This window comes from Epinephelus lanceolatus, chromosome 18 (assembly GCF_041903045.1).
Source record: "Epinephelus lanceolatus isolate andai-2023 chromosome 18, ASM4190304v1, whole genome shotgun sequence".
Lineage (NCBI taxonomy): Eukaryota > Metazoa > Chordata > Actinopteri > Perciformes > Serranidae > Epinephelus > Epinephelus lanceolatus.
In genome coordinates, this window is record NC_135751.1 from 17605005 (window position 1) to 17631076 (window position 26072).

General features: G+C 42.0%; 1 protein-coding gene across 1 annotated transcript; it reads right to left on the reverse strand.

Annotated features, from left to right (window-relative positions):
• Positions 1 to 25810, reverse strand: cntnap1 (contactin associated protein 1). Its single transcript, XM_033643832.2, has 24 exons — positions 25160 to 25810; positions 20347 to 20448; positions 18913 to 19106; positions 18468 to 18621; positions 17900 to 18103; positions 17381 to 17565; positions 16629 to 16778; positions 15814 to 16075; positions 13803 to 13952; positions 13533 to 13707; positions 12323 to 12429; positions 12081 to 12203; positions 11521 to 11724; positions 11271 to 11427; positions 11058 to 11185; positions 10785 to 10958; positions 10471 to 10689; positions 10123 to 10362; positions 9775 to 10014; positions 9449 to 9576; positions 9148 to 9241; positions 8526 to 8756; positions 8390 to 8434; positions 1 to 2207 (listed from the first exon to the last, which is right to left on the reverse strand). Exons 1-24 carry the CDS (start codon positions 25218 to 25220, stop codon positions 2008 to 2010), a joined length of 3927 nt encoding a protein of 1308 aa, XP_033499723.1. The 5' UTR covers positions 25221 to 25810; the 3' UTR covers positions 1 to 2007.
• Between the last annotated feature and the right edge of the window lie 262 nt (positions 25811 to 26072).

The window sequence follows — 26072 nt, forward strand, 5'->3', positions numbered from 1 at the left end:
TTGAGGGGGGATTTCTCTTTCACTGGTTTAGTTCACTAGTTCTCAGATGTGTTCACTGATCAAATCGAAGACGGATTATAAGCTATGATGTCATAATGATGTCCATGAGAGATTGTCATCAAAAGGTATATCTTAGATGGCAATATATCTATACAGTAAGATACTGGTAGCTTTAATCGGTCTCAAAAGTGGCTCAGGAAAAAAAAAATCAATAAAATGGTTAGAATACTTTAAGGGAATATTTCACCCACAAAATGACCGCTTGTTTATTAATTATTCACCACGTGTTGCGTCAAATTCGTGAAGTAAAAGTTGTTTGTCTTGCTTGCCTCCACAATGAACAAAGAATGCAAAAAAAAACTATGAAATTTCTTGATGAATTGGAGTAAAAAGGGACAGCAAGACATATCAAAATGTCTGTTTACAAACTCTGATACAACTCATGCAGCTTAAAGGCTCAGACATAACTTCCCTACTGAATGTCCATGGACAGCTGCAGTTGCATAGATCCACACACAGTTAAATTTATAGTACAACTGAGGGTCTACGTAGGCCCCAGCAGTAAACAGAAGGGCTGGGAGGTGAGCTTCCCGTCCTACTGCCAACACTGTGTGAGGCTGAAACTAAACACAAAGACCAAAGCAGGCCCTCACGGCCAAGCGGATGCAGAAACTTTTAATTGGCCATCCATCCATCCATCCATCCATCCATCCATCCGTCCATCCATCCATCCATCCATCCATCCATTTTCATCCACTTATCCAGGGTATGGTCAGTAGGGCAGCAGTCTAAGCAAAGCACCCTAAACATTCCTCACCCCAGTAAAGTTTTCCAGCTCCTCCTGGAGTACCCCAAGGCATTCCCAGGCCGATGAGATATGTAATCCTTCCATTGTGTTCTGGGCCTGCTCTTGGGTGTCCTACCAGTGGGATGTGCCTGAAAACAGGAGGTGCCCAGGTGGCATTCTGATCACATGCCTGAACCACTTAAACTGACCCCTTTCGATGTGAAGAAGCAGCGGCTCTACTCCAAGCTCCCTCCCAATGCCTGTGCTCCTTACCCTATCTCTGAGGCCAAGCACAGCCACCCCACAGAGGACACTCATTTTGGCCACTTGTATCCGCAATCTCATTCTTTTGGTCACTACTCAAGGCTCATGACCATAGGTGAGGGTTGGGATGTAGATGGACCAGTAAATCAAAAGCTTTGCCTTCCGACTCAGCTCCCTCTTCACGATGCCAGTCTGCAGTCCCCACATCACTGCAGACGCCACACCAAACTGCCTATCCATCTCACTCCTTCGCGAACTCCTTTGCTTGGGGTAGTCGCTCTTCTAGATGGGGCAATCTACCGTTTTCTAGCAATGAACCATGGCCTCAGACTTGGAGGTGCTGACTCTGATTCTGACCACTTTACACTCCACTGCTGTGTCTGTAAAATGTGGCTCCCTTTGACTCCAATTATCAAGACTTTTCTCAATTTTTGGATTCTTTGTTTACCATGGAGGCATGCAAGAAAAACAATGTTTTCTTCGCAAATTCAAGGTAACACAGGGTGAGTAATTGATGTACAAATGGTCATTTTGTAGGTGAAGTATTCCTTTAAACTGATGTTCCAACTGTAACTAAACATCCCATGAAATCCTGATCCCACGGTGTCTAATCTAAACCCTATCTGAATAAGCTATTATGGTTACTTCAGATCAAGCTTGTTCAGATGAGGCACTTCAGTATTTCACCCTGCAATACAGTGTGAGACTTGTTGGCTACTCACAGCAACATGGGGCTTGATGTGAACTTTTAACCCTTACCAAAATACGGACTATGTAGAGCACCAGGCGTCTGATCCCACTCAACCCGGGGAAAGAAACACAAACCAAAATGTAAAAAAAGAGAACGAAAGAGTTAGAAAACGTAATACAGGTATCTGTGGTTGTTGTAAGTGCTATTTCCCTTTCCCCAAAACTCAGTCAAACCCCACCCGCTGTCCCAAAGGTCCTGTGATGTGCTAATCGCTCCTGAACTCCTCTTCAATTTCTGGGAGGTTCTTTTTTTCTCTCCTCAGGGTCTCGGTCAGCGGCCTGGCACTGCTGGGGGACTCCAGGTTCTTGGGTTCATTGGTGCGATAGCTGCCCTTCTGCTGATACGCATAGACATAGATGCTGTACAGACCTCCGAAGAGCAGCAGCAGTGCCAGGATGACAATGACTGAAAGATAAAAATAGCCCAGTCAGAGTTAATCTGCAACACAATGTGGAAAGAGGTGCTTCCAGACATACTGATGAGGAGCAGGCACTGTTTGACTGAATTCATAATGCTATATTATATTAGCTAAACTGTTGTGCGAATTTAGGTCTGATATTTTCTGTAATGTAATAAGATACCAGTGCAAGGCCTGTTTTCCTCTGACATCCCAGTCAGGTTTAAAATAGAAACAGTCAAAACTACACACAGAAGATCAGTAATACTTTGAATGAATCCAGCTGTTTGTATTTCTGCAACATCTTTGATGTCATGTGTTTTTTGTCCTCTTAATTTATAGACTTTACATCTCCAAATTCACCTGCCAGTACAATGTATTTAGTGGCGCCACCAAGGGGTGGCCAGGAGGGCCGCAGCCACTGTGATACAATCTCTGCCCTCCACGCCCCACCCCCCTCTTAAAAAATAACTGGAGGCTTCTGAGTGGTGTTTTTAATCTTGAGTAGGGTTGTTTCCAAATAAATTTTTGGTTCCTAATAATCAATGTACTCTTTTTAAGTAAAAAGGTGACAAGTCTACTTGAGGAACAATGACTCACCTAACACGTATACATGACACATTAAAACAGGATTGTTGAGGAACTCAAAATGTTAATGTGTACCAGCATTAGTCTATGCAGATTAGATAATTATTAATGTTAACTGTAAAAAACGACACCAAAGTACAGTACAGGCCAAAAGTTTGGACACACCTTCTCATTCAATGCGTTTTCTTTATTTTCATGACTATTTACATTGTAGATTCTCACTGAAGGCATCAAAACTATGAATGAACACATGTGGAGTTATGTACTTAACAAAAAAAGGTGAAATAACTGAAAACATGTTTTATATTCTAGTTTCTTCAAAATAGCCACCCTTTGCTCTGATTACTGCTTTGCACACTCTTGGCATTCTCTCGATGAGCTTCAAGAGGTAGTCACCTGAAATGGTTTTCCAACAGTCTTGAAGGAGTTCCCAGAGGTGTTTAGCACTTGTTGGCCCCTTTGCCTTCACTCTGCGGTCCAGCTCACCCCAAACCATCTCCATTGGGTTCAGGTCCAGTGACTGTGGAGGCCAGGTCATCTGCCGCAGCACTCCATCACTCTCCTTCTTGGTCAAATAGCCCTTACACAGCCTGGAGGTGTGTTTGGGGTCATTGTCCTGTTGAAAAATAAATGATCATCCAACTAAATGCAAACCGGATGGGATGGCATGTCGCTGCAGGATGCTGTGGTAGCCATGCTGGTTCAGTGTGCCTTCAATTTTGAATAAATCCCCAACAGTGTCACCAGCAAAACACCCCCACACCATCACACCTCCTCCTCCATGCTTCACAGTGGGAACCAGGCATGTGGAATCCATCCGTTCACCTTTTCTGCGTCTCTCAAAGACACGGCGGTTGGAACCAAAGATCTCAAATTTGGACTCATTAGACCAAAGCACAGATTTCCACTGGTCTAATGTCCATTCCTTGTGTTTCTTGGCGCACACAAATCTCTTCTGCTTGTTGCCTCTCCTTAGCAGTGGTTTCCTAGCAGCTATTTGACCATGAAGGCCTGATTCGCGCAGTCTCCTCTTAACAGTTGTTCTAGAGATGGGTCTGCTGCTAGAACTCATGGCATTCATCTGGTCTCTGATCTGAGCTGCTGTTAACTTGCGATTTCTGAGGCTGGTGACTCGGATGAACTTATCCTCAGAAGCAGAGGTGACTCTTGGTCTTCCTTTCCTGGGTCGGTCCTCATGTGTGCCAGTTTGGTTGTAGCGCTTGATGGTTTTTGCGACTCCGCTTGGGGACACATTTAAAGTTTTTGCAATTTTCCGGACTGACTGACCTTCATTTCTTAAAGTAATGATGGCCACTCGTTTTTCTTTAGTTAGCTGATTGGTTCTTGCCATAATATGAATTTTAACAGTTGTCCAATAGGGCTGTCGGCTGTGTATTAACCTGACTTCTGCACAACACAACTGATGGTCCCAACCCCATTGATAAAGCAAGAAATTCCACTAATGAACCCTGATAAGGCACACCTGTGAAGTGGAAACCATTTCAGGTGACTACCTCTTGAAGCTCATCGAGAGAATGCCAAGAGTGTGCAAAGCAGTAATCAGAGCAAAGGGTGGCTATTTTGAAGAAACTAGAATATAAAACATGTTTTCAGTTATTTCACCTTTTTTTGTTAAGTACATAACTCCACATGTGTTCATTCATAGTTTTGATGCCTTCAGTGAGAATCTACAATGTAAATAGTCATGAAAATAAAGAAAACGCATTGAATGAGAAGGTGTGTCCAAACTTTTGGCCTGTACTGTATATCAGGATGCAATTCCTTAACTCTAATATTGACATAGTTTTCAACTGGCCTATATACTTCAACAGCATAATTGAATTCCTGAAAATCAGTTATGGCTTTTGGTTTTAGTGTGTTACCCCAAGATTTTCAGAAGCTCCATCAGGCGACCCCTATGACAAATTTATGGGAGCACTATTGTATTTAGTGCTATAATATTAAATTTATTTTCTTCATTGTTCTGTTTATGAAGGGCAAATTCTGGTAGTGATTATTTTTATTTGTGTGTTCAGCCAAAGTATCACTGCTCACGCTACCAAGTTCCTTTTCTTTGTATTCTGTATACAAAACGACAGTAATGATGGTAAAAGACATTAAAACGTTTAATGAGAATGCTAACTGAATACAAATGTCTTGAGGTCGATTATAGGTGAACTCAGCGTGAGTCCAAGTCTCACAATACCACATTTGCTATTCAATATTTTTGGTTTATAAATACTGAGTGCAATCTCACCAGATTTGGAGTAAGCTCTCAGGACATCAAGGGGATTGGTGGCTTTGTGATCTGAGAGGTCTGCTGGGTTTGTAAATTGAGAGCATTATCTGATATATTCTGTGGAACCAGACAGAGCCGGTGGAGGTTCCTAAGGAATGGGTTTATGGGCTCTGATCTTTTGGTCCTGATTAGTAGTCCAGCTGCTGCATTTCAAATGAGCTGCAATCTACAAGACATTTCAGCAAAGAGTTCTCTGAAGAGGGAATTGCTGTAATCTGGCCTGGCCATGACAAAGGTCTGCTTGAGTTTTAAGCATCAGGCAGGGACTGAGTCTGGTGATATTTCTCAGATGCTACTAATGCGACTGTTAAAGGTCAAGACAACTTCAGTGCAGACTCATTTGGAATGATATTTGAGTGCTGCTTGGGCGGAGACGGACAGTATCTCATGGTGGTGCACCATTGCATCTCGCTGGTAAAGGAGCTAAAATTAGTGCATACACCCGGGTGGCATTTCTGCCGATCAGAGCTGGAGCCGATAAATACCCATGACTACTGCAGAGTCATTTGACCCTGGTATGAATGCTGATCGTAACCTTTCCCATTACATTGAAAAGCCAGATTTTAGTGGGTTTTCAGGCAGTAGGAAAGGGTCTTTGGAGTTTTTTTCTCGACTATCATTGTAAAGCAGCAATACTTGTGCAGCTCCTGAGTCCAAGACAAATTTCCCTCCAGGTATAATAACGTATATTGTATTGTATCGCATCGTAGTGCACTGTATCATATAGTATTGTGCCGTATCATATCGTATCGTATCATATCGTATCGTATCACAATTTCCTTGGTTTCTTTTGTTGCCATTAACTGCATGTTTCTTGGAGAGAAACTGCTCAGTGGACAGCTGAAAGGCTACAGGGATAAACAGCATGTAGATCAGCATATTTAGCACATCTAACTCTGTGTATTTTGAGGGTTTATTTTGACCAAAACCAGCGAGACTAACTAACCAGACAACTGAGAAGACTAACAAAGAAGGATTTGGTAAGTTGTATTTTGTTTTTGTTGAGTTTGATTGATGTGTATTTTAAGTTAACAAGGCAATTAAACTAATGTTAGTCTTAGTTCAGTGAGAAACTTGGATGGATGTGCAGTTGTAGTTTTTAGTTTAGAGAGGAAAATATTTGTAAGAATAGGTCAAAATGGACGTCTCAAACCAGTGAGTGTGACACACTTTACGGCCCCACTGACGTACTGTATGCTGTCACTTTAACAACTAACAACAATTGCCTTTTGTTGTTTTTGTACTAGTCAGATGACCACAGCAAACTGTTAAATGTCCTTTCTATTCATTGTAATTCTATGGTGGTCACTTGTTTTATAAGACTGTGACTCTGAGTATTCACAAACCAGCCTCCTTTGAGCCCTGGCACCTACAACCAGAAATACTATTCAGTAGTTCAAGCTGTTGCTTCACAATGTTCAGGCTTCAGCTTTTGTCACTTCTGAGTGTAGTTTTAATGTTCCCCCTGCGTTTGCTTGGGTTTCCTGTCACAGTCCAGAGACATGCAGGTCAGCTGAAATGGAAACATTAAATTGCCCATAGGTGTGTGTTTGTTTGTCAGTCAGTGTGTTCACTGTGTAATGGACTGGCAAAATATCCACATTGTCTACCAGCTTTTCTGTTAATGCATGCTGGGAAAGGCCTCAGCCCCTCAGTTTCATACTCTCAATAAATGAATGGAGATAGAGAATGAATCAATACTGCTGATGCCTTTGAAAAGATACACTGCACCTAACACAAAGCAGCAGAGAAGCACACATCTTATTTAAAGTAATATTGTCAAATGAAGGACATGATGTAAAATATCGTCGACAGAATTTGCTCACCAGCATTTGGTTTTTACATTTAAATCAAGTGGTGTAATTTCTCAGCCATTTTATCCTGAGCAGTATATCAGAAATAGATGATGTCTGATAACCAGGGGGGACCATTGTTGAGATGATTGAAAGGCACACCAATCTTTAATGACACGCTTATGTCCTGCATTAGCATAATACCTCTGAATCTGAATGATCCCTTAAGCTGAAGCATCTATCAATGATGAACAGTAAGCTGGGCCCATGCGGACTAAATATAGCTGATCCGGTAAAGGTCTCAGACAGGGATGGAGCAGAGAGTCTCTGTGCCACAGTTTAATCCTGAGGCTCCAGCCTCTCCTGCTCATCAGGGAGACCTGCTCTAATTTTCCCCGTCGTCTGTAATGCTGTGCAGCAAACCGCTCATGCGGTCTCAACACTCCTCTTGTAATAAGGTGCAGAGTTATCATGGGGATTAAATAAGTGAAGAAGTATATTAAATATTGATGTTTTACAGAAATCCATAGATACACAGAGGAAAATGCATTTGTCATATTTCAGCCTTGGTTTCATGCTGTTTTAAAAAATGAACTCATTTCTGCAATGACAGATATAGCTACTACACTGTCTTATGTCAAAATGATGAATGAACATGATATCTACAATATGATGATACATTTACTAAAATTACTAACTGTCTCACAGCATAGCTTTCTCACATTGAACTATATAAAAATGTTGACTGTCAAATAAAATTAACTTTTACTTATCGTGGTAAAGGAATAGAGGTTTAATGTACTTTTAAAGTTACAGTACTCATCATAAACCATCTATTTCCAGATTGTAAATAGACTGTATTGTATATAGTGTGTACAGATGCATAAATCTAAGTACATAACAGACATTTAAAAATGACTGATGATTTCTACTATTAGAATATATATATATATATATATATATATATATATATATATATATATCTTGTAAAGATACATAGGTCTGTTTTACTTAAATTCATTTCATTCATATACTCAAGTAGATTAAAAAGATAATCTGACCTGAATTGAATGGAATCAAGTATAATCTCTGGTATGATATTAATGCATTAGAAATGTCTGGCTGTTTAGTTTTCAATAAGGATTTTTTTTTTCAGTTTCATCCCACATGTAATAAATTTCAGATTGCTGTCAGATACTTGAATAAACACTCAAAAGCCCACACTGGAACCTGACAACGCTGCTCTAATTTAGGATTAGAGGATTTTAGGAAAAAAGGAGAGAGAATTTCAAACAGCTGATTTGTGTCATCTGGGAGAGGAGCAAGTAAAACAGAAATGAGGGGGCGAAGCAGTGCTTCAGAATGAATAAATTAACAGCTACATTTCATATTACTAATCTGTTTTACTGAGTATAGCAATTAAGTAACAAGGCAGACATGCAGTATTTGTGTATACAGGGCAACATCTTATTAGACAGTATTAAAGAATAGACAAAAACAATAATCTTACCTGTTATCCAAAACAGGCCTAGGTCATCATGGATATAAAAATACTCTGAAAGGGAGAGGTATACAAATAAGCAGATGAACAAAAAAAAAAAAAAATCTCTTTTTTGTACTGATGCATTATGGACATATAAACTCACCTATGGTGGTAAACCAGGGGTCAACCTCCCATGGTACATAACCCAGGATCGGAGGGAAGGCGCCACAGTTGGACTCAGATACATAGCCTTGTGTCGTTACCGGAGGGTCTGTTTCATTTGGACGGAAGAAAGCCTTTAAAGGGGCGTAGACGTTGTATCTCACCCCAGATATGCAGCCTATGAAGCCTGGAGCATTGTGCCTTTGGATCTCATAGTCAATATCACCAACCTCTGAAAGAGCAGATGGAAACAAAAAATAGATTGACACGGTTCCCACTTCAAATAATGCCCGTATGCCATTCTGCCAAATCTATGCTTCTCTGTCCCCAGGACATTACATGCTTATGGATTAAAAGTATCCATATAATACTTTATATTATCAAACAAAGTCCCTTGCACTTTGTCCTAATTGCAATTTGAAGATACGCCATGTGAAACCTTGATAAAAACTACTTTATCTGAAAAATAGGATTTTAGCTTGTCCCCACTCTTACACACTACACTTTACCATGAAATATGATAAGTAGAATCCCTCAAGAACTGATCTGAATAACATACTGGCAGTCAGATGAAAACATTCGGCTACCTGTTCTTATCAACAAGTGGTAAATGAGAAATTTACCCATCACTCTGCCCAGGAACATGGACTTTGGAGAGTCAAACCTGGCATCCTCCACTAAGGTTATCTTTTCCACAATGGGCTCCATGTAATCCACCTGTGGGCAGGGAAAAATAAGACTGATTTAGCTGCCTTTAGCGCCAGGGTAGCTGTCTCCCCCTGCTTCTACTCTTTATGCTTAGCTAAGCTAAGCTAAGGTGGCACAGCAGTCTATGAGTTTTCTATCCATGATACATTATTTCACTGAAAATGAACATAAACCACAGATCAGAGTTGAGACAGTGACAGCAGTGGCAGCATGAACCTGTGTTTTGATGGTTCTGTTGTGTCTAGTAATGTTGACATAGTGGGGGTATCCATCTGCAAGGTTTCGGTGAGTCAGCTGATACTTGTGTGTTATGAGCCCCAGCTTATACCTCAGATCTACGCTGCCTGTTGGTTGAGAGGAAACAAAACATATCAATAGTATATATTGATTTGACAGTAACTGCATTACATCAACTTACTAGAGAAGTTTTTATGAGATTCTGAGTATCTAATCTGTGAAATGAATAAATCTGCTGCCCTAATTGTACTTCAGAAATTCCAGATTTTACATTTTGACTTGAATTGTTTCTAAGCTTCTCTTACCATCAGTCTTGAGGATGACAGCAATGTAGTCCTGGACAAAAGAGCTAATGTAGAGCAACACAGCTGGCTTATGGACAGTGCTGAAGCTGAACTCTATGTCATCTGCCGTGTCATTGTAGCCCAGACTGAAGTTGTCATAGTGTGGGTCGATCCAGTTGGCCCATGCTGCTTCGTCTGAAATTGGCTTCTTTCGTATGTTGTATCTCAGCCATGAGCCAATCTCAAAGTAGGCTCCAATGTCTTAAAAAAGGATCATTGTGGAATTAGTTATTTGTTGCAAGTTATTACTGCAAATAATGTCTATGTGAGGGCTTGGTCAAGGCTCTAGAGAAACATATATGAACTCACCTTTATGGCAGTAGAAACCATCAAAAGCTGTGTTGTTGCAGTCACAAGTGTAGGCAGCATAGCCCTCTATACATTGGCCATCGTTTCGGCATGGTATGGTAGCATTAAGACACTGCCCAGTACAGTTCCTCCTTATACCCTGTTCTTCATTTACTTTGCTCTCTAGATCAAGAGGAACACCGTTCATCCGTAACCCTCGAAGACACCCCAAGAAAGGTCTCAGGGTACGGTTGGCTGCACCTAATAAGAAGAATATCAGTGATGAGACATCAAGATTAGAGAGGATACATTAAGTGTTCTGGATGCCATGCCAGTTTCAAAATCCAAAGTTCATCTCAGGCAACCCACCTACTAGGACAGGATGTGTAAACTGCATGGTGACAAAGGTCTGACCTGGAAAACGTGTGACAGCCCAAGGCTGATAATCAACCTTAATCCGGGCCAATTTCACATTAATCTCGGCCTGAACAAAGTGCCACTCATTGTCATTGAGTGGCACCGGGGAACGCAGGGTCACATTAACGATGCCGTCCCCAACCATAAATATAAATACAAGGTTATGGGTGGCTGGAAGAGAAAAAAAGAAAAATAAGAACTTTTAGTCATTCTTATACAAATCTTTCAGTTGTATGAAGAGCATAGCTCCCTGCTAGTTAACTCACTATTTAGCTCTATACGTATGAAGTTTCGAAGTTGGTCATCAGAGTTCTCCAAGAAGACACCAGGGGCACGATAGGTTTTAAAGTGGAAGGAGATGTCGGCGCTGGAGCCAGGCCTGAAGGTGGGGAATGTTATGTAGGTGGGCTTGGTAAAGGCTATGGTGTTCCAGATGTTTCCTGTGGAACACATTGAAAATAATACATCAAAAGCAACTCTCAACCACCAACAAAGCTGAACATCACTGTGTGAGTGCAACCCATAATATTTAAGCTCACTGTCGCCATGGCAGCGAAGAGGCCCAACAGTGAAGTGTGCCTCTGAGCCGGTCCTGTTGGTGTCTCCGACTACCACCTTCCTCACAGGCAGATGGTCTCTCCAGTCCAAATAGCCCTTATCTGAGTACCTGAGAAGCCACAATGGGGATATTAAGACTTCATCATCAGCATCACAGATACAAATTTACCCTACACAACGTATCCCTCACTCACCATTGTCTATAGTCAGCATCACAGTTGCACTGAAACTTAGGATCGGTGCAGGTTTGGTTGATAGCACAGCCACACTTTTGGACCTCTCTGAATGTTCCACCCCAGTAATAGTGACTCTCATTGTGACGACCGATCCAGTAACCAAACGGTCTTCCATCTGTTTTGAAAGAGAAATAGTGTGTTATTTTCCCATCTTTCTTGTTTTCCATGAGCACACTACCATATTACTAAACTGACTGATCCCACTCACTGGGGGTGTTGAGGAGACGGGACTTGTAGCAGGAATAGTCGATCCACTGCTCACAATACATGGAAGTGTTGGCAAGAGCCGTGACTTCATCCCAGGAGGCGTTCCAGTAATTGACATCTCCTATATAAGGCCGGTCTATCGAACTCCCAGTCACCCTGGTACCATCCACACGGTCATTCAAAATCACTGTCCAAGCTTTATATGCTGTGAGGAGACATGCCAGATACAGGTCATAGTGATAAAATGTTAAAAGAGGAAGATGGAGAGAAGATTAATGTAAGAAAAATGAAAAGAATGAAAAGTAATTGAATGTCTGAATTTGAACACAAAGGTTAGAAATAGAAAAGGCGCACATTTATGACACATACACAGAAACAGCTGGACATATCTTGTTTTATAAAACCCTTTGATTTCCCATGGAATTTGAGCACACATTTCTCATTACAGGGAACACGATAACCTGACTCTCCAACTTTTCATTAACGATCCACAGAGGATTCAGCAAACACTGAACACAGTGCTGATGAAGCTGTATTTTATTAGTGACAGTGATTACTTACACTTCATTTTGCAGTACACTTCAAATGGTTTCAGCGGTCCACTGAGATCAGGATCAATGGTATAGTTTCCAGACCAATACTTGCCACTGAGTCGGTAGGCCTCACATGACTCTTTATAAACCGCTGTTGAAGAAGCAAGATAATCAATTTGTTATTATTAGGAAGAAATATGGTATTGGCCCAGTGTAATCAACCGTAAAGAAATACTTATTAAAGTGGTAAAATTGCCAGCCAGCACTTACACATGTGACACACTTCTCCTTTATAGCCTGTGTTCTCACACACACAGATAAAGTCATCCCAGGACTGGATGCATCTGCCTTCATGTTCACATGGATTTGGATTACATCTGTAAATTATAATAAAAATGTATCACAATGGTTTCTTTCTTGTGACATCTTCAAAGTGAATGTTTTAGACTATTCCTTAGGTTTTTCCTTTTTTTAGGACTTCTGGGGCTCAGTTATTGACATGAATGACTAAGCCCTTTGACAAGAAATGCAATACACAGAGGCTCTAGCTTAGGGGCCTCCTGAGCCCTTGGGCCCCTGGGCCTGGGCCCAGTAGGCCTCTTCACTAATCCACCCACACAGCTGTGAACAGTAGCGGCAGCTCCCACTTTTAAAAGCACTTTGCTTTTGGGGGGAATGCTCTTGCAGGTACACACGTGAAAGCAGCTTTATTCCTGTGGTCTAAGACAGTCCAAAAATATTGGCTAAAACAACTCTCTCTCAAATCCAAAAGCTAGAGAGCTAAAACTCATACTTACAATGTCATCATGTATAAAGTCTGGAGCTGCTCCATAGACAACAAATTGGAAAAGATGTTCTAGATGACACTGAGAGCACCAATGGGAATGTTCTGAGTATATGGGTACATTCTCTGTCAGTACTGAGAACAGTAGGATAAAATAAAGTTCATTTGGGTATTTAAAAAAAAGAAAACAAACATTCTGTGGTTTCACAAAATTGGCCTCCCATTCATTGTCTATTGAGCAGCTCCAGCCATTGTATCCTATAACATTACAAGTTTGAGACTTACCTCTCATTTCTGGCTTTGAGAGAGAGTAGCTCATGTTCTCAAATTTTGATTGAACTTTCCTAGGGCACAGAAATAACATATTGGAATTCCTAATTTAGGTGGTGTTCCCTTTTAAGACTCGCAATTCAGTGCCAAATGCTTCACTAACATCTTGTATGAGATCATATTACTTTAACGACGCCATGAAAGATCCAGGACGATACAGAAATAATGAATCCTCATAGGAATGTGTATCTTTATATGGTATGATAGGGGTACAATGTATAATTTTATGACTCCAGTGACATGAGAGGATATTTTCACAGCACCATCTTGGTCTGTTTTTCTTGTGCAATTTTCCCTCTATTAATGAAATTATATCATTAATGCATGCTTAATGCCACATATTGTAAATCAGGTGATGTTTCCTACCTGTCAGTGATGCCACAGGTGCCCAACAACAGCTCAGCATAGCGCCCCCATTGTCGTTGCAGAATAATGTCGATATCAAGCTGTTCATTGTCTATGAAAATATGCTGCATGCAACCATGGAAGCGGTTCAGCTTGGTCTCACACTTCCTTATTGTGTTATTGGTCTTTGGACAACCTGAGTGCGAGAAAGCGAATGTATAAATTAGACGGTACAGACTAAAGAAATGCTTTCTGGAGTTGTCAATCATTGTTTTGGAGTCACCACCTCACCTCCAAAAAAGTAGCGATCCCCTGTCCGAATCGTGAAAGGGTTGGTGATCTTTAGTGGAGAGCCCTCCTCCTCATCAATTGTGAGGGTCAGCAGGTTGTCTCTGGCTGCCAAATCCACTGTATGCCAGTAACCATCATTTAGCCTGTAGCCTAGAGATTGAAGAGATGCATGTTATGCTTTGTTTCTACAACTCTAGATTCAGTACAGAGATCACATGCATAATGTAATGCACATTCATCATTCATCCAGAACTGACACTTAAGTAAACCCCACTTCCATACAGGGATTGTTCAATCATTGCTTAGCAACCATAACTAGGCATGGCAGGTCACTTTGTAGCTATATTTGGTATCATAAGAGATTGTAGGTTGGTATCTTTTTTATTCAAGAGCAAAAGTGTATTGTGTTTGTGTTTGTTTGCTCTAACAGCCCATTCTCATTCTGAAGTCATCAAATACTGCAGCGTTGTGGGTAATTTCAGTGTCCGGGGCCTGATGCCAAAAGCCACCTTTTGCAGCGGTATGATAGCGTGAGTTGGTAATGGGGCCAGACAGAACCTTTGGCTGTGTTATAATACACTGCCAGTCAGTCGGATGGCACCTACTGCGGCAGTTTAATATGCAGTACCTGTTTTCAAGGTATGAAATGCTGCTGAAAATGACATAATAAAAGGAGCAGGCAAGTCTTTATAGTGCAGGGCAGTGGTGGAACTTTCATCCGGGAAGCAGGTGTTCACTTTCAGTAGGGTCAAACCATGATGTTTTTTGTAGACCTAACCCTGTGCTTTTTCTGATGTTAGTGTCCCAGAACACCAACAGCAGATGCAGAAGGATACCTAGCACTTAACATGTAGAAGTGAAAGGCCACTGGCAAACCTGCAACAAGTGACGACTTCGGATGAGAAAGCGTTGTTTCTAACATACACTACAAAATAGAGCATACAATCTTAGCAACAGTTATCATGTCAGCCAACAAAATCCATGTTCGTGTTCAAGATTATAAATTTTGAATAGTCAATCTGCCATCCTTACCACTGCAAACTTTATGTATGCAAATGGGAGAGCTTGACAGACATAGCAACAGTAGCTAAGGGGTGGGACTCAGTTTCAGCTTCTTCTTTCAATTGTTTCCAGTAAGCAGAGAGCTTATATGTGGCCAAATACGGCCACCTAGAGAAAAAGGGTCTGTCGGCACGGGAACTGCCCATTGGTCTGACAGCCCATTGGTTCGACATCCCATTGTTCCGACCATATTCAACCCATTGTTCCAAAGTCCGTTCCGAAATCATCATGATGCCCTGTGGTTAAGGTCTGGTTAGGTTTAGGCACAAAAACCACTTGGTTAGGGTTAGGAAAAGATCATGGTGTGGGTTAAAATGAAAAAGAAAGTGACAAACACATAAGCTGTGAGCCTGCTCCGCCTCAAGCCTTTCCCAGCTGACCCAAAGCCAGTCGAGGCACACCATACACCCGCCGCGAGCCGTTCAGCACCGTGGACAGTCGGACTAATGGGATGTCAAACCAATGGGCTGTCGGACCAATGACATGGACCCGTTGGCACAGAGTGTGCTAGCTTTTTTGTGCAGCCGCTCTGAGCACTTCAAGTTGAAAATCTCTGACCCTTTTCCGAAAGACTTTGGTGTTGCCACTGCCACTCTTTTAGCTACTGTCTATCCTGAGCTGTACGATATAACTAAGCCCGTTTGTGAGAGCAGATTGGCTAGACACTGAACGTTGCTGGTGAGTATTGTGCTTTTATCACCATACCTGTTATAAGCTTGTTGTTAACCCTCTATTTATTTAGCGTTACATTGGCTACCTAGTAAACATCATGTCAAGACATTGTTTTCAAAGTAACAAAAAAACCTACTCATAGCAAGAAGCACTGGGATGAAATGCTCCCCAGCACTTTGCCACTGTTTTTCAGCCAAAGACATACACTATGTTCCAAAATCTTTAAATGTAATCTTTTCAGTCATATCTGACAAGGTCAAAAATTGCATAAGCCCACCTGCAGCAAACTGGAGTTTCTTCTTCCCAGGCTGGAATATGGTGACGTTTATCTGTCCCTCGCTAAGGCCCAGCTCAAGGGCACCCAAGTCATCAGCAAATCGCGTGAACATTAGCAGCCCTGTGTAGTCCCATGAGCGGAACTTAAATTTGACAAACATACGAGGCCTCCTGAAGAAGCCCGGCACCTGAAGGTAGTTGTTGGGCCCAGCGAAAGTCATAGGTTTGAGCAGAATGTCTCTGCAGGCATAATGCATCTTTTTCTAAAGGGGAAGAAGGAGAAATCAGACCTCAGTTACGGTGAATACATTTTCACTTGTTGTTTATTAAATAGCGATGATGTGAAGGTGATGAAGGAGACTCCTCTGACACCATCTTGCTTGTATATAGAAAAGATTTATTACAAGAAGTACAGCATCAAATCAAGCATCTAGATTGCCTGAGAGAGTGTTCGAAGCCAATATGAACTGCTCTGAATATCAGCTCCAAAGACCATGCTTATATAGGGCGGTTGTTTTGATGAACTTTGAGACAAAATGTGACAAGTGACAGAGACACAATCTAGATGGAATCCAACCTTTCATCTTACTTATCTATCCTTGACCTGGGCCATACTAAAGTCTCGACCTGGGCCCCTAACTGATCATAACAAACCCTGTCATCACATAACATGTGGCATGTCAGATACTACACACTGATTGCTATACTTTGTGAGAATGGATCAGATAAAGTAATGGAATGTTATTACAATTAATGGTGATCATCACAAACATTGATAGCATTGGAAACTGTATAATAGTTTGTATAAAGCCCTACCTTTCGTGGGATGCGGATCTCAGAGTCTTCTCTCTTAGCCTTGTCAATGATGTTGATGCCATTGATGAAGACATTCTCCAGGCAGCCACGGAAATTTGGTGTAGTGGGCAGGTGAGGCAAATTTTGCTCTATGACACCTCCTACATACAACTAGGCGGAAGGTATGAACGCACTCAGTCATCATCATTAACCAGAAAATTGATGCACAATGAAAGTAAATGGAAAAAGAAAACTTAAGCATTTAAATTATCTCATTTACTCTCTAGTCACAAATACCTGAATTAAAAGTAGTTCAGTGTGTAGGATTTAGTAGCATTTAGCACTGAGGTTGCGGAAGTGTAGGAGAACCACAGTGCCTGACGCAAAGACACGAATGGCCCTTTATAGAGCAAGTATTTGATTTGTCTATACCAAATGCTAAGATGACGCCTCTTCAGTTCAATGGAATTGCTCACCTGGCATATATCCAGGTTTACGTCTATGTTATGTGGCCTACTGAATATGTGCAGCTGTGTTTCTCCTGCTGGCTCCTCCCACAACTCCACAACTAAATCCTACAGACCAAACCTTTAAAACTGTAAGTGAAATGCATTTGGCATATTTTAATATATAATAGCCTAAACTCTAAAGAAGTATTCAGTGAGTGCGTTTAGCATACTGCTCACTGATCATTTCCTTTACTTATCTTGGCATTCAGTTTACATATTATACTATACCTACAAACACATGGATATAGCTGGTATATGAGGTACCTGTGTGTCAAGATCCAGGTGTGTAAACTCTCCTTTACAGATGGCTGTGACTGTGTGACTGTCCACTGTGAAGTTCACCTGTCGACCATCGCGCTTGATGGTGACATAGTGCCAGTGTAGATTATCGAGAAGGCTGCCAGCAGTCAGTGTAGTTCTACCATCAACTTTGTGTATGATACTGCTCCCTGAGAAATAGAGGGCAAAAACGGGGAAGTAAAGATAAAGAGAAATGCTCAAATCAGCTCTAAGTAATGTAAAACTGAGAGAAACTGTAAGGCTTCAGTCAACAATCTAAACAGCACTGTTGAGATCTCTCCCCCAGACAACAGCTTTATTTCAGGATTAAGAAAAGCCCTCTTGTCTCTGAGATGGACGTCATTGTCAGTGCCAATATTTTCTTCACCCATAACAAGATCTCTTCCATATATTTCAACTTTATGGGGCACTTCTGTGGGAATGTATGTAGTAATAATAAAAAATGTTCAACTTTATTTATCCAACAAACAACTTAGGCTGTACCTAGGCTGATGTGCAGGTAAAGACGGCCTCTCTTCAACTCCAGGGTGAAAAGGTCTCCTTGAATCCCTTCACTGTGTAACAGCAGACCATCCTGCTCCAGAGTCTTGAAGTTTATGGCAATATGATCATGTTGTGTACGGGACCTCTTTCCTGGGTACATGTAGACCACTGAGTCATCCCCGTTGTACTGTAGCACATAGGAATCTGGAAGCAGAATTTCAAAATGGATTCACCATTTCCAAAATCACTGCATAAGGATGTGACGTGCATGTTAGGAGTCTTATGTGGCATTTTTAGGTTTTTAGGTTTTTTTAAGTTTAAAGGATTATCTGAGTAAACGCCACATGGCACATTTCCTGTGTTTGCATTTAGCTAATGTATGGTGTTCCTGAATATGAATCAGGTGACACTGAGCTTAGTCATTAATTAACTAGGAACATATTGTAGCATATTTGGCGCTTAGATTTTGTGGCATATTATCAAATGGTTAAGCACTGGGATTTTAGAATGTTCCTGGATGTGAATCAGAGACAGTAAATCCCTGGGCAGGTCCATTGGTCATTTTTACCATAAGAGCAGCCATACAGCTCCAGCCTCACACCGATCTTCCCTCCATTCTCTGTGTTCCAGGCCAGAGGCAGCAGACGAATGTGTTTAGCAGTAAAGGCGTAATGGAAGACATTCCTCTTCACCTGATAATAATTCCAGTTTGCAGGCAGCGTCTGCAAACAGATGAAGGCGGGAAATAGGGGAGAGAGTTATTGAGTCACTGCAATGGTGTTAACGCCTTATTAAGGGACTGGAGATGAACTGATGATGAGATTAGCTTTGTCAGTGTTGAGAGAGATAATATGCTGTGCTGTCTTTGTTTCAGTGCCACTGACAATGAATCTAATAGAACACCCACTGAATGGAGGATCGGCTGTAAAGATTACATTTGACTAGTTAATCCTCGCCTCATCCCTGTCATGGCCCTCATCCCACCCCAACCATCCTGGCTCAGTGACACATACAGAGTTTCCTCCTTTCATGATGTACGGCGTCCAGGAATCTGGTCGGTCTCCATAGAGCAGGGTGTACTTGGTGATCCAGTCATATGAGTTGAAGGTCCCCTGGGTGGCGATGGCCACCAGTCGATACTTCCTGCCTAGGTCTACCTGCAGCCATGGCTGTCTATCCCTGGGGGACGGGGACCAGCCACTGCTGCCTGAGGGGGAGAAAGAGGAGTGTTTGACAAATACAGTCCGACTGGGGTGAAATCATGACAAAACTTGTAACTCATGGCAGCCATTTTAAACTGGGTTGGGGACCTCTAATGATCAGTTTAAATTCATCTGCTGCACTGTTGTTTTCTAGGAATGGACAAGCATTAAGTATTTTGCAGATGCTAACTTATTTAGCTAGTTGAAGCCAATTACTTATGTTGTAGGCCTCGATCTCATAGCTAAGTAATACATAAATTCCCCAGTCACAAAAGTTGTTCCTTCACATGCTAAATTATGTAACCTGAGGTCCTTCTTTCTTGCTAAAGTGAAAGTAGATTATAGTGTTTAACCTAGACCTGCTTTATCATATTTTGTGAGTAACTTCTGGGAACATTAATTTTCGAAATTGGTCCAGTATTGACAGAGAGGGTTTCAGCTGGCAGAGGAAAACAGGCTGCAATGTAACCACACAGGTAAGGTACTCCAAGTCCATCTACATCCATTAAAGTGCTTGTTTTTGCCACTAACAGGCTCAGATTGGTGTTATAAGTGTCTAACAACATTACAGAGAAGACAGAGAAATTAAATGTTTTTCCATACTGTGTGCTTGTTCCAGTCTGTTTTGTGTCCAAGCCTCATTCTGAAGCCTCTCAGACTTTTTCAAAATGTCGAAATCAGTCAACAATCTTTTAGATAAGCGCAATATGTACTCCAGATCAGCAAATTATTACCAGCACTCCTATCTCCTAAAAATCTTCCTGCAATAAATCAACCATTATGAGATCTTAGAACAAGATGTCTCCATTAGTGAGACTTTGACACAAAACAGACCGGAACAAGCAAGCAATGTTTTTGGATGGAAATTGACAGTGCACAGTTGCCCGTAGGGACTACTTTACTGCCTGTTTCCCCACAGCTGGCTGCAGCCCTCTCTCTCAATACTGGACAAGTTTCAAAAATTGTTGTTTCCATGAGTCATTTAGACACAAAAACATGGGACTATAGGGTCCAGGTTGAAAAATACCCCTTTAAGCAGTCCCCAACTTTGGCATACAGTACAGATACTGCAGTATCTGGAAGTTTTTTGCTACTGTGGGAATAACATTAATATGCCTGCACAAATGGACCAGAGTTGTGCTGTTCCTGCAGTGATAAGTTAAAACATCTGCCATTAGGAAGGTCTCTAAGGTGAATGGTGTGAAATTATGGATTAAGTCAAGAACACTGCAATCAGGAACTTACCATACAATTTGGCAAAATTGGCAGAGTACAGAAAGTTATATCTGGATGAGGCCAGGAAGGAGGAGGCATAGAGCCCAGAGACCAGCGGATCAACACATTCTCCTGCAGTGACAATTGGAAAGACACCAAGGTCAGGAGTCACTAGACACTTCTCATAATGCAGCATCCACACATTGCTTTCAAAATGATGCAGTTCTAAGCAACAAAGACTGACACAGCTGCACAGCTTGATAAGAGAAGACATTTGCAGTTTAATTAGAGGCTTGTGCATGTTCCATTAGACATAAAATACACATTTGCACGGATCAATCCAATTAAATTCAAAGCGTAGCACAAACATGTTTAGTCTTTCTGCTAGTAGAGGTATACAGATAGTGAGGTCACAGATTTGTTTTCCATACTAAAGCACATTCCCTAAATATCCTCCTTATAAGGTGGTGAAACAAGACTTTAAATTGTCCTGACATCCACATCGTCTGAGCATGCATTATCTTTGCATCTTTATTTTTTCACAGGTTGGGTGGGACGAGTGCTGAAATATGAGAGTGACAGCTACTGATTATGCACACTATCTCTGAGATAAACTATTGTGAATGTCATGCAGTTACACAACACTCCCTTCCTATTTCAAAGGAGGTTTGATCTTGCGTCGCTGGTGTTGCAGAGGCAGAATAAAAATGTTGCTGCGTCACATGGAAGTCTTGTGGGTGTGTGTGTGCATGCCTGTCAGTGCCTGGATGTCTGTAGTTCTGTGTGATTTCTTGAAAAAGTGCATGCAGTGTCATGGGCAAGGAAGTCGAAAAGGCAAACTGAGACTGTCGCTTTGTCATGTTGAGATGTTGCTATTCTGCATATGGTTATGAGAGTGATAGGAGCATCACCCATCTGCTCAGGCTCGCTCTCCAGCCCTCGGTTATTAAAATTGACCATAATTCTACCTAATCTTGCTTGTGTTGCTGCTGAGGATAAATGAGCAATGCCCTCACCTCGAGCTCCAAGAGAAACACTGTCTCATTATTAGTGCCAAAGTATGCTAACACTCCCAAAAGATTTAATATAGATAGGCTAAAGAATATAGATGGATTGGTTTTTACTTGAATATGAAGGAAGGCAGACACAAAGAAAGTAGAATCTTTTGATCTGAGTATGTGCAGGACCAACCAAAATAGAAATGAGGGGAATGAAAGCAGCTTCAATCCAACCTCCTTCTTCTTCCTCAGTGTAATCCTCCCTAAACTTTTAGGATTGTTAACTAATAAACAGGTCTTCTGGCATTGTAATTCCTGTTCTTACAATTACAGAGGTCATGGAGCACAGGAGAAAAGGCATTAGACGGTAGCTAGAAACAGGAGACATTAACAGAATTAGTATGCAGGCTGCAGATGGAGCAAGATGAGGAAGGCTGCTGCATAGACTCAAATTTTAAATAACTTTGTCAGGGAGCAGAGCACTGAGTGATCACATAGCAATTCCTGCAGAAATGAGGAAGTGGAGAGCTTTCAGCCACCGTCTTACACTACCTTAAATAACACATGAAACATTCGCGAGCCATTATACAGCATGAATGCACCATTTTCTGCCTCATCGGGTAAGAATGAGTTAGTCACATGAGCACAAGTTCTGTCACCTTTAACGCAAGGGCACGCTGCACACTCAGGTAGAGGAAATGTGCTGAGCAAGTGAAATGTGACCTTGACTTTGTGACTCCGTGTGCCTCTCCAAGAGGCTTTCACACCATCTTTGTCACGCAGAAATCTCCACTCTTCTGCATATTATCAATAACAGATCTCCGCCACATCATTCCATTACTAAACTGTAGAGTCATTTCAAATGATCCACTGCTCAAATGGCTTTTCATACAAAAATATTTAGCTGTTTTGTGCTGCAGTTACACAGGCAAGGCTCATTTGCTGCGAATGGCTCAAGGCATATTGATTTGTTTTAATTCTTCAGTTAGTAGTAAAAAGAGAGGTGTTTGACTTTAAATGTAGGGAGCAGCTCCATCCCAGACCACGACAGGTTAACCCAGGCCACTCAGCTCCTCCTTATGGCAAGACTGTCACGCACTCCACACCCCCACCTATTCAACATCTTGCTTCCTTTCCCTCACTCTGCGTCCTCTTTTTCTTTTTATCTCCAAAAATCATCCACTCTCTCTTGCTCTCACTGCATCCCATTACCTCATACTCTCGCTCATCATCTTGCTATTTTTTACTTCTCTCTGCCTCTCTCTCTCTCCCCAAGTGGGCGTTGTCATGATGCAGTAGCTAAAGTATACCTGAAGCCTGTGCAGAGCATCCAGTCACCAGGTTTTCAACCCTCTCTCTGTGATCCTGCATCCCCTCCCCTCTCTTCTCTGCGCCACACAGAGTAGTCTCTTTCTCTATTCATCATTAAGGGGCTGTGGGGAACAGTGTGGATGCATAGAGCTCTAGCACCACTGTTGCTGAATCATCAGTCTGTTGTAAGTGTAGGATGGTCTGTCTGGGCTGACGCGTCATTACTGCTGGTAACATACAGTGTGCAGAGAGGCACCTCCTCTGCCTGTCACTATCCTGCGAAGCATGAGAGCTGAGGATTCAGACAGCACACCCAGTGTGTGTGCAAGTGAATCCAGATGTCCACCAACAACATGTCAGTAATATATCAAAATACTGTTGCCATTACTGCATTACAACAGCACAAATGTGCAGTAAAAGTATAGCAGGCTATTTTGAAGTGGTTTTAATAATTCAATCATGCCCTGGCAGGCATCACAGTGGGTGGTGTCTGGCTACTGTCAGAGATAAAAACACAAACCATGCAGGACATCAGAGCCAGACTTGAATTTAGATCTCAAATAGCATTATTTTCTGAGTAAAAAAACAAAACTCTCCACACAGAACAATATGTTCTAGGCATAGGCATAGATAGATATTGATGGGAAATGCAGGGGAAACATCCCCCTCAATATTTAGAATGTGCATTTGTCCCAATTAAAACATAACATGCCCAAGACATCTCCAATAAGAACATGAAAGTAGTAGAGGACTTTTATTTTGATGAAATTAAAGACATTTCCACCTCAAACTAATGCAGAAAAGACAAAGATCAATGTATAAAAAATACTACAATGCAGGAAATTTCCTCCCCAACCCCCTAGCTCATATGTGTCCCCCCCAGTGTTGAAACAAAACCTATGCCCTTGCTAGATATCATATGAATTCCCCTCACATGGACCAAACTGTCAGTCTCCTGCTGCTTGGGCTGCTAACCATGACAGAATGCACAAAGCATAAACTTGAGATTTATACCTATGCAGCACAACCTCCTCATCCAAACACAAACACGCACACCTTACAGAGTGAGCCTCGGCTCCACCCCAGGCTGGGTCACTGTGCTCTGGGATTTGAGGCTCCATTTTAATCTGGCAGAGCTCCACTGTGCACTTCACACAGCAGATATACAGTACAGACGGCCTAGCCAATAAAGTACAGAAGATCTATAACAAGCCAAACCCACAGGCCCCCACTTACTGAATAGCATTTGATGATTTGATGATGTTCACAAACTTCCACTCAACTGCATTCTCTCTGGTTCATTCACTTTTTGAATCTCTTTCCACTACAGTAGGCTATAAGATAACACCATTCACTTCCCAGCATACCATGTGACAGAGTTTAGTAATCAACAGCAGCATATATAATACAAACTACTTCCCAGGAATGTTACTAACCCTGCAATGCCTTTACAGAGAGTGCTCAGGAAAGTGTCTGTTGAAGTGGATCCTCTTACATTAACATCCAGAACTAATACTGTTAACCTGCTTGAGCTTGTGTTAAACCAAAATACAGTTGTCTATTAGAAATCAAACAAAGCACCCCTCTTCCTTGATCTTCCACCGATATCAAAAACTAATGAGTCATGCTGTTTCTGTTGTTAATTGACAGTCAGGACCCTGTGAGGTCGTGATGGCACTGACATCACGCTCAAAGCTTATTAGTATGCATACAAGCCCTGTGACAGAAGGGTGGATGGCACCCTCTCCCTAACCCAATTTAAGCCCCAAACACAGCCCCCACCTCTGTCCAACTAAGCCCCCCACATGACTGCTTTCCTGATTTTACAGTGAGTAATGATTTTCCTGTCAGGTGAATCCACGCTCGTCTTGTGGAGGATGCAGGGATTTGTAATGGCCAGGTGGTGGGAACACGGGCTTCCCAAAAAAGTACTGCAGTGGGCTGGTCCCGGTCAGGACGCTGTGCCCTGCTCTCTCAGCCGTCACTTTGAAAATCTGTTCAGCGGATTTCCCCCTTTCACCAATACACACGGTCAAAGCGATATGAAGATTATTATTAGAAACAACATAGACTCTCGACCAGCATCGTGCGTTGCAAAGAAGTCGAGAGTTGAAGGCACACGGTGCAGAAACTTGCGTGCTGCAGCACTGCAATGCAGACAGTCAAGTGCGATAGGGACGACCATGCGCACCTCTTGCAGGACCGACGCGGTTTGCCTCTGCACTTTTTATGTGATCCAACAAAACAGTGCTGTACTGAAATTACAATCGGCAAGATAAACAGTGAAATGTAATGATCTGTATTTTAAGGCTGTCTGTAATTCTGGCAACGTGTGTTGCCCTTCAACCATCCCAGCACCCCAGGCTGTACATTTTGCCCTCCGGTGGTATTTTCCACTCATAATCTTGCAACTTTCAAGCATATGATCAGACGCTAAACAATATACAGATAAGGCATGGATATACACTTTGAATTATTTTAATAATATTCTAGCAGCCATAACAGATGAACAATTGCTGTTTCACAGGACTTACGTGATGAGCAATGTTGAAAACCCAAAAATAAGAGGCATATGCTCAGTATTTTGCAAGTCATCCTTCACTTAGGACGCGTTTCTCCGCATAGGCTATGTTAATTGGATCGTAGATTGTTCTGCAGCATCCTCTCACCCCCTATAGCCCAACTTTAACTCGCGCAGCTCCAACTCCTCTTCCCGGGATCTCGGGCAGCCTCTACCGGGGCGGGGACGCGCATCGGATGCTGGTGCTGATGCTGCGCTTCGCCGAGAGCGCGCACTTCGTCTTTTATATCCTTTAAATTGTTTAATTCACATGGCCTTAATGTAATTGTGAGGCTCTTGCATGATACAGGCTAATTCAATATATTTGTTACGTAGCAGAGGGCTTGTAGGGCAGGCGGGATTCTGTGGCGTCCCTTCCGCAGGAGCCTGGATGCAGAGGAGACTGGAAGGGAGGATGGGGTAAAAAAAAACTTTTTCAGTTCACCGTAGAGTGCATGTATTTTTCCAAAATAGTTACGAATAATATGAAGTTGTCCCTGGTGTCCAAATAAGTCTCGTGGAATTAGTCAAAAACAACAATATTCCATCTGGGATGTGGATCAAAATCACCAATGCACTAAAGATTTATTCCTCTTCTCCTCTTCCCTGGCATCTCATAACGTCCGCTGGCACACTTTTCTTTGCTGCCAGCTGGAGTGCACTGCGCTAGTGAGGAGATGGTTAAGAAGTATTTCTCTCCAGGAAAGACAGATCTGAACTTGAACCCCAAAATAGAATTGAAGTCCTTTATATCCTGAATCAGCAGCAGGAGCACATAGAATGACAACCACAGCAGACCAGCACGGTGCACACTTCTGCCGGGTATCTTTCTGACCTTGTCCAGGTAGTCTGTTTGTGCCAGTGCATTCACAAACATGCCCAGAACA